This window comes from Anguilla rostrata, chromosome 3 (genome assembly GCF_018555375.3).
Source record: "Anguilla rostrata isolate EN2019 chromosome 3, ASM1855537v3, whole genome shotgun sequence".
Taxonomy (NCBI): Eukaryota; Metazoa; Chordata; class Actinopteri; order Anguilliformes; family Anguillidae; genus Anguilla; species Anguilla rostrata.
Genome location: NC_057935.1, coordinates 42,707,774 through 42,720,295, shown reverse-complemented (window position 1 = coordinate 42,720,295; position 12,522 = coordinate 42,707,774). Strand labels below are relative to the sequence as shown.

General features: G+C 45.8%; 1 protein-coding gene across 9 annotated transcripts in view; it reads right to left on the bottom strand.

Annotated features, from left to right (window-relative positions):
* Window positions 1–12,522, bottom strand: part of LOC135250915 (syntaxin-binding protein 5-like) — a 177,388-nt gene that overhangs the window by 88,555 nt on the left and 76,311 nt on the right. For 8 of the 9 annotated variants that reach the window (XM_064327727.1, XM_064327732.1, XM_064327729.1 and 5 more), the window contains exon 3: window positions 6,697–6,778. In XM_064327727.1, the coding sequence (XP_064183797.1) occupies window positions 6,697–6,778 (82 nt within the window). Of the gene's footprint in view, window positions 1–6,696; window positions 6,819–12,522 lie in introns of all 9 variants that reach the window. The other variant, XM_064327733.1, reaches the window with a different exon arrangement.

Genomic DNA, 12,522 nt, shown 5'->3' with positions numbered 1-12,522 from the left:
TGAAGGGAAAAACAAGGTCCTGAACTCCATTACTGTGTAATTAGCTCTAAAAACGGTTCGGACACAATGTAGTGACACACTCTGGAGGCTGTCTAGTGGATGTTTATTACTCACCAGTGGACAGGGGTCGTATTTCCTCAGCATGGGGCTGTGGGCCAAAGACAATTCTGGCTCTGGACCTCTCACACTGGATACATGCAGCTCTGTCCTCCCCCCTCACCCCTCCCCCCGCAACCTTTCCTAACAACCTTCTCCACGTCTCCTTCCATTAACCCCTCCCCCAATGTGTTTTTGCCGGCTTGAAAATTCATGCAGGTACTCAGACAGTGCAGGTGTATCAGATCCCCCTGCTCTGAGAACCAACATCACTAAGGGCAACTCCTAAGGTTAAATTCTTCAGTTACAAGCAAACGTAAATCTCCCCAGGGGGATGACATCATGTGACATCAGCACCATAGAGCAAGAAGCAGACCTGGAGGCCAGGGCCAGTGGCTGTCAGGGCCAGAGGCAGCATCCGTGTTCAGTCTGACACCATGCTTCCCATTCACTGCCCCTTACACTGTGACTAAACAGCTAGGCTAGGCTGCACTGCAATCCAGTGTCACCAGCCTTCGGTCTCTAAGCCAGATTGCCTGAACTGTTGCTAATTTTTAGCTGTAGGACTGAAAAAGCCAGCTGGCATTTTGGCTCTTCTCCTAAAATCATGTCAACTTAATTAAAACACACTGTTTGTGTTGTAATGGCAAGAATGGCTCATTCCTGGGTATAAATGGCAGTGCTTGTGTTTCCATAGTGATTGGTTTGTTGTTGGATGCCAGTAGGCATTTCTGGCTTTTTCCAAAAGGAACGGTGTTGTGGTTATTGGCTTATATTCGGGTGGCAAAACATCACGGCTTTAGCTTCTCTGCCTGACAGATGATATCACCTTCAACAGGGGATTTTCAGACCAATCTGCCAGGCCTGTCCTGTTCTCTCATAAGGGGCCACTGGATGCAGATTTAGGGTTTTTTTTTTTTTCATTTTGTTTTGTTTTTTTATACGTCAGAACCGGCTGAATTATCCGGTATTTCGCACCAGCGACTGGGGTGAGACAGCCAACTGGCATTTTTTCTTCTCGCCTAAAATTGTACAAAATTTTTGAAAGATGGACTCGTTCCTGGGCTGAAATTGTGAAAAATGTGTCTCCTTTGTGATTAGTTAGCGGTTGGCAGCCGGGTGCCATTTTGGACTTTTCCAGAATGAACGGTTTTGCCTGTGCTGGCCTTTATATTTTGTCCGTGCAGTGGCTGTGGCTGGCTCCTTTGGCAGACAGAAAATGTCACTTTGCGCTCGGATTTTCAAAGGAGTCTAAAACCTTCAAGAGGCCCGGAGCCCAGGAGAGGGAAGGAGAAGGCTGCGTGGATGAAAGCTACACTCGGCTCCGCTAACCGAAGCTGCCAACGTTGCCTCTTCCTGCCAAAAAATCGTCAGACGTCCCACTGAATTCTGGGGCTGGGACACAAGCCGGCAATGTCGGCCTTTTCAGCTTTTTTCAAAAATAAAATCACGTCAACTCATTAAAAAAAGCAGAAGCCCTGCAGGGTGCAGAGACAGTCGGTGTGTCTTCAGTCGTGCGCTACAAGTGGGAACTGTGTTTATTTTGCTCAGTAAGAAATAAGATGCTCTAAGTGACTGTGGCAGCTTGCATTCCACTTCGGACGACATTTTATTGATTGGTGACTCCGTTGTCTGGAATGAGAGATAAGGGCCTGTTAACAGGGTAAGGGTGCATACTAAATGCTTGCCGGGTGCAAGGGTGCTTGATGTAGCCAGTATGGCAAACAAAAAGGTTTTAAAAGAATATGGTGAGGTGGAAATTGCGATTGCACGCGCTGTCGCTGATGACATAAATCAGAAATACAGAAAAGGCATTTCATTTCCTCATGTGGTCCACATAAAAGCCTTACAAGAAGGTAATTATACTGGGCCCCCTTCCAATATATAAGAGAGACCACAAAGCTTTGTGGTCATTGGTTTTACTGAAAATTGGATTTTAAAATGTGTTAAACTCCCTTGATTTTAATCAGCATATTACCGATCAAACAGACAGTGAAGACCATACCTGGTCATTTCCAGAGGGCTAACCATCACTGTTTCCTTAGTTATTGATCTTGTTTTGACAGACCATTTCTTTGAGGCTTTGTTGTCAATGGAAACGAACAGTTGAAGGTATTATTAAGAAGCACTGTTTAAACTGCGGCAACCGATTTGCTGAACTTGTGCCAATGAATCCACCAGCTTCTGGTGAGTTAGTATAGTTTCAGTAGCAATTTTGGTGTTACGCAGAAAATTGTCGCCCCAAACAAAATAAAAATGTAACCTTCGAAGCGTGAGACATCCAGGAAAAATGGGGACATTATCCAAATAAAGGGAAGCCGTCGTAAAGCAGAAGGTACGCCATGGAGCCTTTACAGAACAGCCTGCAAGTCATGAGCCAGACGGGCGCATTTCTTCACGATTGTTGCCGACAATAAAATAATCATAAAGTGTTTTTTCAACAATTCATCTCTCGAAGAATACGAAGTTGACTGCTGATTTTAAGTGAGTGAGCTCGTTTATTCATCTGATTGTGAGGGGTCTGCAATGCATTTTCCAGAAAATATAAGCACCATTAGATACAACTTAGTGGGTGCAACTTGTGAAGAAAGTTCTAGAACACAATGCTCAGTCATAACTCTCTATATACTCACTTGACTCCATCAACACAAGATTTTTCAAAATTTGTTTTGTTAGACAGTGTCTTAGCCAATGTGAACTCTTCTCCAGTGAATGGAAACTTTCCAACTGCACTGTTTATAAGACACCAATCAGGCTTTTTCCCAACAGACAATGGAATTGTGGGATACATGTTTTAATTGTCCCATCGCCACGGTTTCGGCTTCCCTTTTTTGGCTGACTGATCATATCGCTTGGGGCGTTTGGAATCAACATGGCAACCCTTCAGTGCAGAAGCAGAGAGAAGTAACCACTGGGCATACGTCATGTGCAAGCTGCCAGACAGCTGTCACAGATCCGGTAGGAGAGAAACCAAAACCAGGCCTTTAACAGTAACAATGCGCCCTCCCACAGCTGCACAGCTCAACGCACCAGGATCCCATCCAAACGAACGTTTGTCCCCTTGAATTTTCCCAGGTTCCTTTGCGTTCTGTATATTTGTGGCCTTTTCTCCTGCTGTTGAAAAGCAGCCCTCAGGCTTGTGACCGCGCACGGTCTGCGGTCGTGTCCTCTCTCTCTGTCCACACGTCCTGTCAGCTTCCATTAGAGCAGGGGCGGCCAAGCCCGGTCCTGCTGATCCAAGGGGATCAGCACTTAGCTGAATGCTTGGCAGAGTTACGGATCCTTTCCTAGAAAAATGTCACACGTTCTTTGGTGTCAAAAATCAAACCGCAAAAATCAAACCAAAGCGTGACATATTACGTCTGAGCCTGTGGGCTTCGGCTGCCTGTCTCTCTTGTTTGTTTTTATGTTTTTTATCGCTGCTGAGTTGATGGCTTGTGTGCATTCCCTGATCTGTATAGTATCCTAATGGGTCCCGTCCCAGTTAGATGAGCCTGCTCTGCAAGCCCATCCGCATGGCATGAAGATCGGTAAGCCCCTGCAGCTTCTGCGCAATCTCTGAAATTTCTCTCTGCAGCGAAAAGACGGCTGGACCTCTGGACCTGTTACGAGTACAAGCTTGGCTTTCAGCACTATGGTTTACATACACTCCCATTGCCCCTATGCGTTAAATTATTCCGAAACCGAACGCGTGGTGAAGTTTTGGCCGAGGATTTATTCTCTTTCATAACGCCAACCGACCTCGGGAGGAGAGCCTCTCTGGGAAATGTAGTCCGTTCCAAGCGAGCGTAGAAGCGCTGGAGAAGAATCAACCGAGGAGCAGGGGCCTGTACGGATCGGCGCCGTAAAGCTGCGCCGCTGCGCACCGCCGGGCCCGTACCGCGGCCAAGGATGAACGCCCGCGGGGCCCCGGGCCGGAAAAGCCACCGGCTCACCGCCTCCCAATAAAAGTTAACGGCCAAATTTTCATTACGCGGCCACGCGCCGCTACGCCGCAGCCCGTAAACCAACCGTGCGCGGCGAGGAGAGAGAGAGGAGGCGGGGACGCGGCGGCGGTCACACTCGCTCGCCGCTCACAAACCCGCCGGGTCACTCGGCGCCGTCCGCAACTCTGCTTGTTTACATTAATACGTCTCAAAGGAACTTACCGGAAGTTTCTCAATGTTAAGTGCGTTGAAATTATTTTAGACTAACTACAGATCTTTTTCTGAGTAAAACGTGTGTGCCTGGATGTGTGTAAGTGTCTGTGTGTATGTGCATGAGCATATATATGCTGCTATATATACAAGGAGATGTCTACAATACACACGTTGTTGAGTTGTTTACAATTGTGTTTGTAGGACTGTGCATGTAAATGTGTGTGCATGTGTGAGTGTGTTCGTGAGCATGTTCTTGCACCCGTCACCCCTGTCCTGCACCTGCTCAAACTGAGCGTGCATTGCCAGGGCTCCACAGGGGCGGATAATGAGATTACCTGCCCCGGGGGCAGCATGGCTGAACTGCCCCTGCTCCACAGTCTAACGGCCCAGAGGCCCCTGCGCACCGCTATCCTGAAGCGCAGGGAGACGCAGCGGCTCAGCATGACCACGGAGGCGCGTACTGTTGTACAGTACGTGAGCCGCTCGCAAACTGGTTCTGACCCAATCAAAATGGGCGCCGTTACAGGACCCCACAGCAGACCTCTGCAGCCCTGCAAGGCCTGCCAAACCGCGCAGATTCCGGTCGGCTTCCGGACTGGAGGAAAAAAAAAAGCGACAAAGGTGTGATTCACACCCTTTTGGTCAAAATTGAAAAACAGTTAAGGCTAGAATTTAGTCAAACGGAAGCCTCTGCATCCAGAAAATTTGAACTCTTTCACATACTCTCTCTTTCCATTTCTGTCTGTCTCTCTCCCTCTCTCACTCTCACACACACACACACACAAAGGCACACACACACACACACACACACACACAAACAGGCGCGAGCAGGCAGGTATTGATTTTTTGCGCCGCGAGCGCGTCACCCTCTCTCTCCGTTACCATGGAACTGTGAGAGAGCCGTGCCCCTCCTGCGCCTTTCCCCTCGGCCGCCGTCGTCACACCTCTCTGTTTCTCCCCGCGGGGGGCCGACCGCGCGGTCGCTGCAATTAGCGGCCCCTTTAATTAGCCCCTTCCTTCCTGTCAGGGTTATTAGGGGAGCGTCGGCCCTGGTGTCTGAGTCGGGGAGGTGGGGGTGGTTTGTGGGGGCCCGCGGGGCTGCAGCTGCTCTCGTCCAGCCAGACGCGCGACAGTGATTGACGGCGTCGGGCGGGCTGATTACAGAGTGCGAGCGGGGGGGCCCGGACGCGCTGTTCTGGTGACCCTCGGAGCTCCTTCGCAGCCCTCACAGCTTCCTCTGGGCTCCACAAACTTTTCCTATTGGCCAGACTTTCCTATTGACGTCATCGGCTACGTAGCTCCTTCATGAGCACTGCGCAGAACCGTCCTAAGCACCACATATACATTCAATAATATTTATTTAAATGACCGTAAATAGACATCTGGTGTATGTCCTTTGGTATGTTCTGGCAATGGCACTTTGTTGGTGACTGAAGACACAATGTGTCTATTTTCAGGTACTGGCATGAGCATTTATAAATGATTATGTAGTGCGTATGAAGGTACTATATACTGCGTACATAGATACTATGATTCCACATGTTTTTGCTTTATTTTGTTTGGATTTTTCTCATTTCACCAGTATTATTCAAATACAGAAAAATGAAAGTTCATGCCAGACTAATCAATTTTTGCATTCAGAGAAGGTATGCCTACAGCCATTCAAGAGGCAGGGCGGTATTGTGTACAGGAGTTTCATTTTAATAAGGTTTAATTCCTTATCAGGGAAGTGCACCTGTTTGCTTGAGAAAGGTACCTACAGCAATGCATTTCGGTTGCTTTATCTTTATAAAGACCTTGGGGATTTGATTAGAACACACGCAATCTGTAACGTAATCTTATCTAAATAAGTGCTGAAGACAGCAAACTCTGTTTTCTTTGTTTTCAAACATAATCATGGAACTATTGTACAATTTGGAACAGGTGTTTTTCTGCAGGAAAGCTCAGCTGTAATGTCCACAGCCCACGGCTTCAGCATGAATATGGAGATATTCCACACAGCTTCCACCCAGACGCCTCTCAGGCCTAGAGGACAAACCGTACATTTTGGGAAATGTTTCCACTGCCTGTGGTGTGCAGGTCCATTGTATGTGCATGGCACTACAATGATTCTGCCCCAAGTGCCAAGTCCTTCATTGGCACATTCGTAATTAGTGGTAGAGCAGCAGTTTCCTGGCATGGGAGGAAAAGTCAGGACAGAATCCTTCCCATCCCTCCCCACCCCATTTTCAAAATAAAAGTCCTTCCCAGTTCAGCAGAACAAACTGCTGCAAAAGCTCATGTATCTACTCTTACTCTGAATGCAGATGAGGGAGGTTGAGGTGAGAATGAGAACAGCATTTCATAAGAGAGTTGATATTTAACAGTAGAACTTTTGAGTGCACAAAGTTGGAGTCCTTGAGATCAAAGGCACATCCTGCGTACCACAGAATGCTCGTAAAGCCAGAGGGGTCAGACTCACCTCGTTAATGAGGAACTGCAGCTGCAGGACGGCTGCTCCGCTGTCATGCTGGCAGTAGCAGTCCACGCCAGGGCGTCCCAGTCTGATGACATCATCAGGTCAAGGAAGTTGACTGACACAAGCTTAGAATCAGGGACCAGTTAAAAGACAGGTACTTCATTAGGTACTTCATCTCTCTGTCCATCTCAGGTGATGCGTGAGGAATGTTGCCACAGAAACAGAACTGAAAATGAGCTTCATTATATAATAATAATGATAATAACAACAACAACAATAATAATAATAATAATAGTCATAATCATAATAATGAATGAAGAAAAAGAAGAAACTTGTAGTCTACGGAGTTCTACCTGCATAAAGCTTAGTTCTGTCTCTTGGTTGTCCTGTCAGTTTTTAAATGATGTGGATAACCTTCCATCCATTGTAACCACTCAACAAAGTCACACCCTTCCAAACATTAAATGAGTCGTGTAATTGGAGAATTGAGTATGAGATCTGAAATAGGACCTCCAGGCGAGGGGAAAGCAATCCAGAAGTCAGGACAGTAATCTGCATGCTAGCCAAGCGGCTGCTTTTTTCAAGCCAGAGGAGTTTCTTTTCTGATCACTCTCTCACATGAATAACCACATGGAGTTGCTCTTATATTTGCTGAGGGGCTCACGTGTCAGTAAGTGTCAGTAACATTGAGATTTACATACACGTTTAATAAAAGTATATTCATCAGCTATGTGTTGCAATAAAAATGTTTCTACATTTAAAACAAACTTCATATCTTTCAATCATAAACACTCAGCTACACAATATATAGCACATCTCCCATTCAAAAAACCACCCTATCTAACCCTCCCCCCCCCTCCCCACTTTTACAAGGCTAACAAGTACACCACCCCAAAAAACACACAAAAAACACACAACAAACCAGACAACATTAAAAAACACTGAAACGCATGTCCCTAAATGTGTGTTACCCCAAAACAAATGTTCCCAAATTACTAGCATCGCACAACCAAAACACACACAAAGAGCCAGACACTGTGTCTGAGAGATAACTCCATAAACCCCCAGGCTCAATCGTTAATTCATGCATCCCAATAAAACGTTGCTCAGACATACACAGAGCATGTCTTTTGTATTCAAAGCTATGCAAGGCCTGGAGAGACGGTCTAGTTAAGTGTACTGTGCGAGTTCCTTTCACATCGTAGTAGGCCGACAGCACCACACTGCACAGGACCACATGCTGGAGCCCGCCGAACCCGCACGTGCACAGACGTCCAACCCGCTCACCCTCTCCCTCGGCAGCCAATGTTGTCATAGAGACGCAAAAGAAAGACCAGCATGCACTTGTGTATGAGAACTGGCCATCCAGAGAGATGAAGAAAGGATCCTAATGGTGTTCCCGGCTGAGGCTAATCAGCGAAGCTAATGGCAAACAAAGGCAAAGACTCATTGACAACAACATGAGGAGGGAAGGAAAGTGCATTGCTGGCAGTCACATGGCAATAATGCATATTCATTTACTTACTCTTTATTTTCTTTATTTATTTATTTTTTAAATAAAAGCTGTGGAGCCAGTACATTCTGGCAATGCTGTTACTGTGAATACTACTGGTTAGATAAATGTATACAATATTGAACACAGAAAGGCTAGGGGAATATATCGGGGAAAGGGAGATGAAAATAAAAAAACCTTCATACTGAATTCATACTGTGAAAACTAGCCAAGGAGCTGGGATGGGATCTCAAGGTTATATTTTCAGTCAGTTGAAATCTTCAGCCTGGCAAACACATTTGTTTGAGCTCAGCTTCCCATCTCCTCAGCCTGGCAATGCCTAATCATTTGACACCAGAACATTCTCTCTATATGGGGTATGGGTTCCAACTTCAAATATTTGAACAGTCAAGATGATTTTGCTCAAACTTTTTCAGGTCAGAATAATTCATAATAAGGATGTATTATAGGTTTACAGAAAGGCTGTCCTATATGAATATTATATATTATATCTGACAGCTGATAATATATAGCAGCAAAGTCAAAAGTAATGAATATGAATAAAGTGATATTAAGTGGTTTCTACAGTATAGTCGCCTGGGTAAAACTTCTCTGCTTTTCTTTCCTCTCTCTACTTCTACCCATGTCTTCTATCTCACTTTCCCATGAACAATCATTTTCATAACAATAATAATAGTAATGCAGATATGCTTCAGGCTCCAGGCTGCTTCCTTGTCCGGTCGCCATGGCAGCCATGAAATGACCAGCGGCACAGAGGCAAGTGTGGCCACCGTGACCGCGGGTGACCACATAAGAGGCGGCCATTTTGATCCCCATCTCTTGCAAAACAAACTCAAAAGAAATGAGACCGGAAAATAAGGGGGAAACATTCTCTATACTGGGTCTGCTGAAAGTACAGTAAACCTTCTAGAAGTGTCAAGCTGTTCTGGTCATGTGAGCAAGAGAGCCAGAGGTAGCTGCTCTGCTAATGTTGGTCCCTTACTAATGCTGCAGCAGACTGTACCTCAGGTCTGATAAGCAAAACCTGGGATGAGTGTGAAGCAGCCTTATCTGTGCATGGCTGTAGCCAAGGCTCCCACTGTCCAGGGTGTGGCATGTGCCAGTGAGGCCACTGTCCATGGTCCTGATATAGCAAAATCATTGCCCATGTACCAGAAGCTTCTAAGCAAGTCTACCACTGGGTAAAGCTACCAAGTCCAAACAAAATAGTCCCAGAAAGTTGGCAGAGTACGGGACAGCCCTCTGATCTGATCTGCCAAGCCCCCCCCCCCCCCGATCCCACAGCCTGTCCGACCTCCAAACATCCCCCGATCCTGAATATTTCAACACAAAATACATAAATGTATAACAGAATTGATCAATGTTAAGACTTGAAATAGTGATAAGATGTCTGACGTCACCTTGATCCACGGCCCGCACGCATCACACTGTTCTCTATCTCGGGTGAACAGAGGCCTCGAGCTTCAGTGGCTCTGTTCTGGCTGAGCAGGCTGGGAGAAAAGGTGTATGAGCTGATAGGCCGGTCTCAAAAGACACACTCCAACGATCACTCATACATTCCCCCGCTCACACAGACACACCATCCACTTCTCTGTTCTCGCTCTCTGCCTTTCTTTCGCTCTCCATCAGTGTACTTTTTCCCCTACTATGGGTCCGCTCTCCCCCCTCCTTCTCCTGTATGTTTTCGCTTGAAGAATAGTCTCTCTCTATTCTCGATTCTGTTGCTCAATACTAGCAATAGTATTTTGTGGTTAACAGCAAGTTGGTGCAACAGGGAGTTTATCGAACGTAGTGAAGCTGTCAATCGGCAAATGGACACACGCACAAACAATCTATCTGTGTGATTTGTCTACTTTCAAGGTGGACAATTAAAAACTGTGGCTGGTCGTCAGATTATATAAATAAATATATTCATATGTAAATGGAAAATTTACCTAATTTTTGTCAGTATTTTAGTCTTTTATTCTGAGACTCAAACCAAATTCATGGATCCTTGTTAAAACTACCACCTGCCGGCATCATTATGAACTTAATTTGGACAGGATGACTTCTTTTTATTAATATTCTTTTCACCTTAAACTTTTTTCATTAGATGTCATTCTTGTTTGAGTTAATGGGCTACCTGGGGTCTCTCACTGAGCGGAGCAAACAATAGTTAATAGTGGCACAAATACAGAGCTGTCTTTACTTTTCTCTTTACTGTCATCCTGGAAAAAAAACACACATAAAAAAGATGACGAATCCCTTCTGGCCTCAGGAGCACACTGTTGGCAGGAGGAAAGCGCTGCTTAGGCTGAATGACTCACGGAGGTGAAGCTCTCTCGCGCGCGGTTGCCCCTGCGTTCAGCTGCTTTACCACACACAAGCACGCCCGCCGAGACTGAAGAGCGGGACTCGAGAGGGGGGTTTTTTTTCTTTCTTTTTTTTTCTACAAGAGCCGAGGACGAATGGAAGCCCTTCCTGGCGAAACGGTGGGGAAGGAGAGCACAGGCCCAGGGCGAAACAGCGCCGCGTGACTCGGGCCTCCCGCGCCGAGCCGCGTTCTGAGACGGCGGGAAATGGCGATGCTCTGTGCGACACACGCAGACGAGAGATAACTCCAAACGCGCGGAGAGAGAAAAAACGGCCGGGTAACGTTCGGTCGAGCCCGGTCCGCCATGTTGTGATTATGCTCGCGCGCTCAATGTCAATCCCGTGATGACTCACTGAGTGGCCGTGGTAACAGCCCTGGGGAGCTGGCACTCCAAAATCCTGAATGACCAATAGAGATATGGCAACACATCCTCTTCTTAGTGAGATCTGTCAAAAAAATGTCTAAAAATAATTAACTAAAAAGAGGAAAAGTTCTGGGAATGGTAACCAATGGTGGTGGAACTGTAGGCCAAAATATTTATAAACAGTTTTTTCCTTCAGTCATTTTTTTTTTCCTTGCACTTTTTATATACTCCAGATTTAAGTTTTGCCTTTGAATAAAAAGAATATTTGCTTGGAACTCCTCCTTAACTCAAAACATTTGGACTTTTCATTTGCGATGCAAATCATTTTTCTCTCAATCCTACATTTTTGCTTACCGTTAACAGCCCAGTCTACCTCCACAAGCAGGCCCATTTCCTGCCTACTTCAATGGTCCTCCTGGCCATTGTTTTTTACACCAGGCCAAAAAAGTAGGGTTTCCTGCACACACAAAAAAAACACCTCCCTGCTGTGCGCTCAAATTGAAAGGTGCTTTTCCCATCAACAAAACTGCAGATTTAATTCTCTGCTTTTCTCTGACCCCATTTCTCCATATCTACTGTACGGACGAATGACGCACCAAGGCCAGATTTACAGATGAACTCTTTCCTCCCCCCGTTGTGCGAGAGGAAGTGCCTTGTTATCATTGTCTGAATTTCTCTAACAGGACTCCTACGCCACCCTACTGTAGATGTACTCTTTCTGTACATTGCACCCCACTTATAATCAATTTATTACTCAGTTAAAGAAGAAACTGAGAGTTGCAGACACATACAAGGAACTTTATCACTTGTTTCAAAGCAGAATAGGAGATATTTCTCTCTCTTCTTTTATTTCCCTCCCAAAACACTTTTCTTATTCTTCCTTTGCTGTATTGCATTGTCCTACCTTGTCTACTAGCAGAACAGCAGTTCACTATCGAACACAGCTAGCGGGCCAGATTTTCACAGCCAAGGCACAATCGCTCAAGCTCTAGCAGTAACTCAAGGTGGAGCTGAATGGAGCCACGTCCACCTTCATTTTGGCAATTTCAGTCGAGAGACTGTAGCACCCCTGGAGTCAGATCACCCTCTTTCCTGTTACTACAGCTGCATCTGGGCCATAACAAGCAGTGGCCCCATCGCGTCTGGCATACTTGGAGATGCTGGGAGATGTAGTCTCTCCACAGTCTCTTTCCGACACTTCAAAAAAGCCTCCTCAGGCAGGTTTTGTGGCCAAGATAGCTTGCAAACTACAAAAGGAAAATGTGGCATGGCTTTGTGTGTTTTTTTCATAGCTAGACGTAAGCCTGAATTGACCCATTGGTTTATTGTTCACAATTTATTTATTTTTTCTTTATAATTTGTAGTAGGTGTGCTAAAACGTGTTTATAGACCGTGCTACCTTTTGAGTTTATCAGATTATTTAAACAATGCAATGCCTACTCTCCACTTCAATTACATTTCATTGCTGAACTTCAGATTTTCCATAACCAACAGATCCATCCCAGTCGATCAAACCTGTAAGAAACCCGAAGCAGCGTATACGAGCATGCCTTAGACATATGCAAAAACCTGAGCATTAAACCAAAATGAATCACTTTC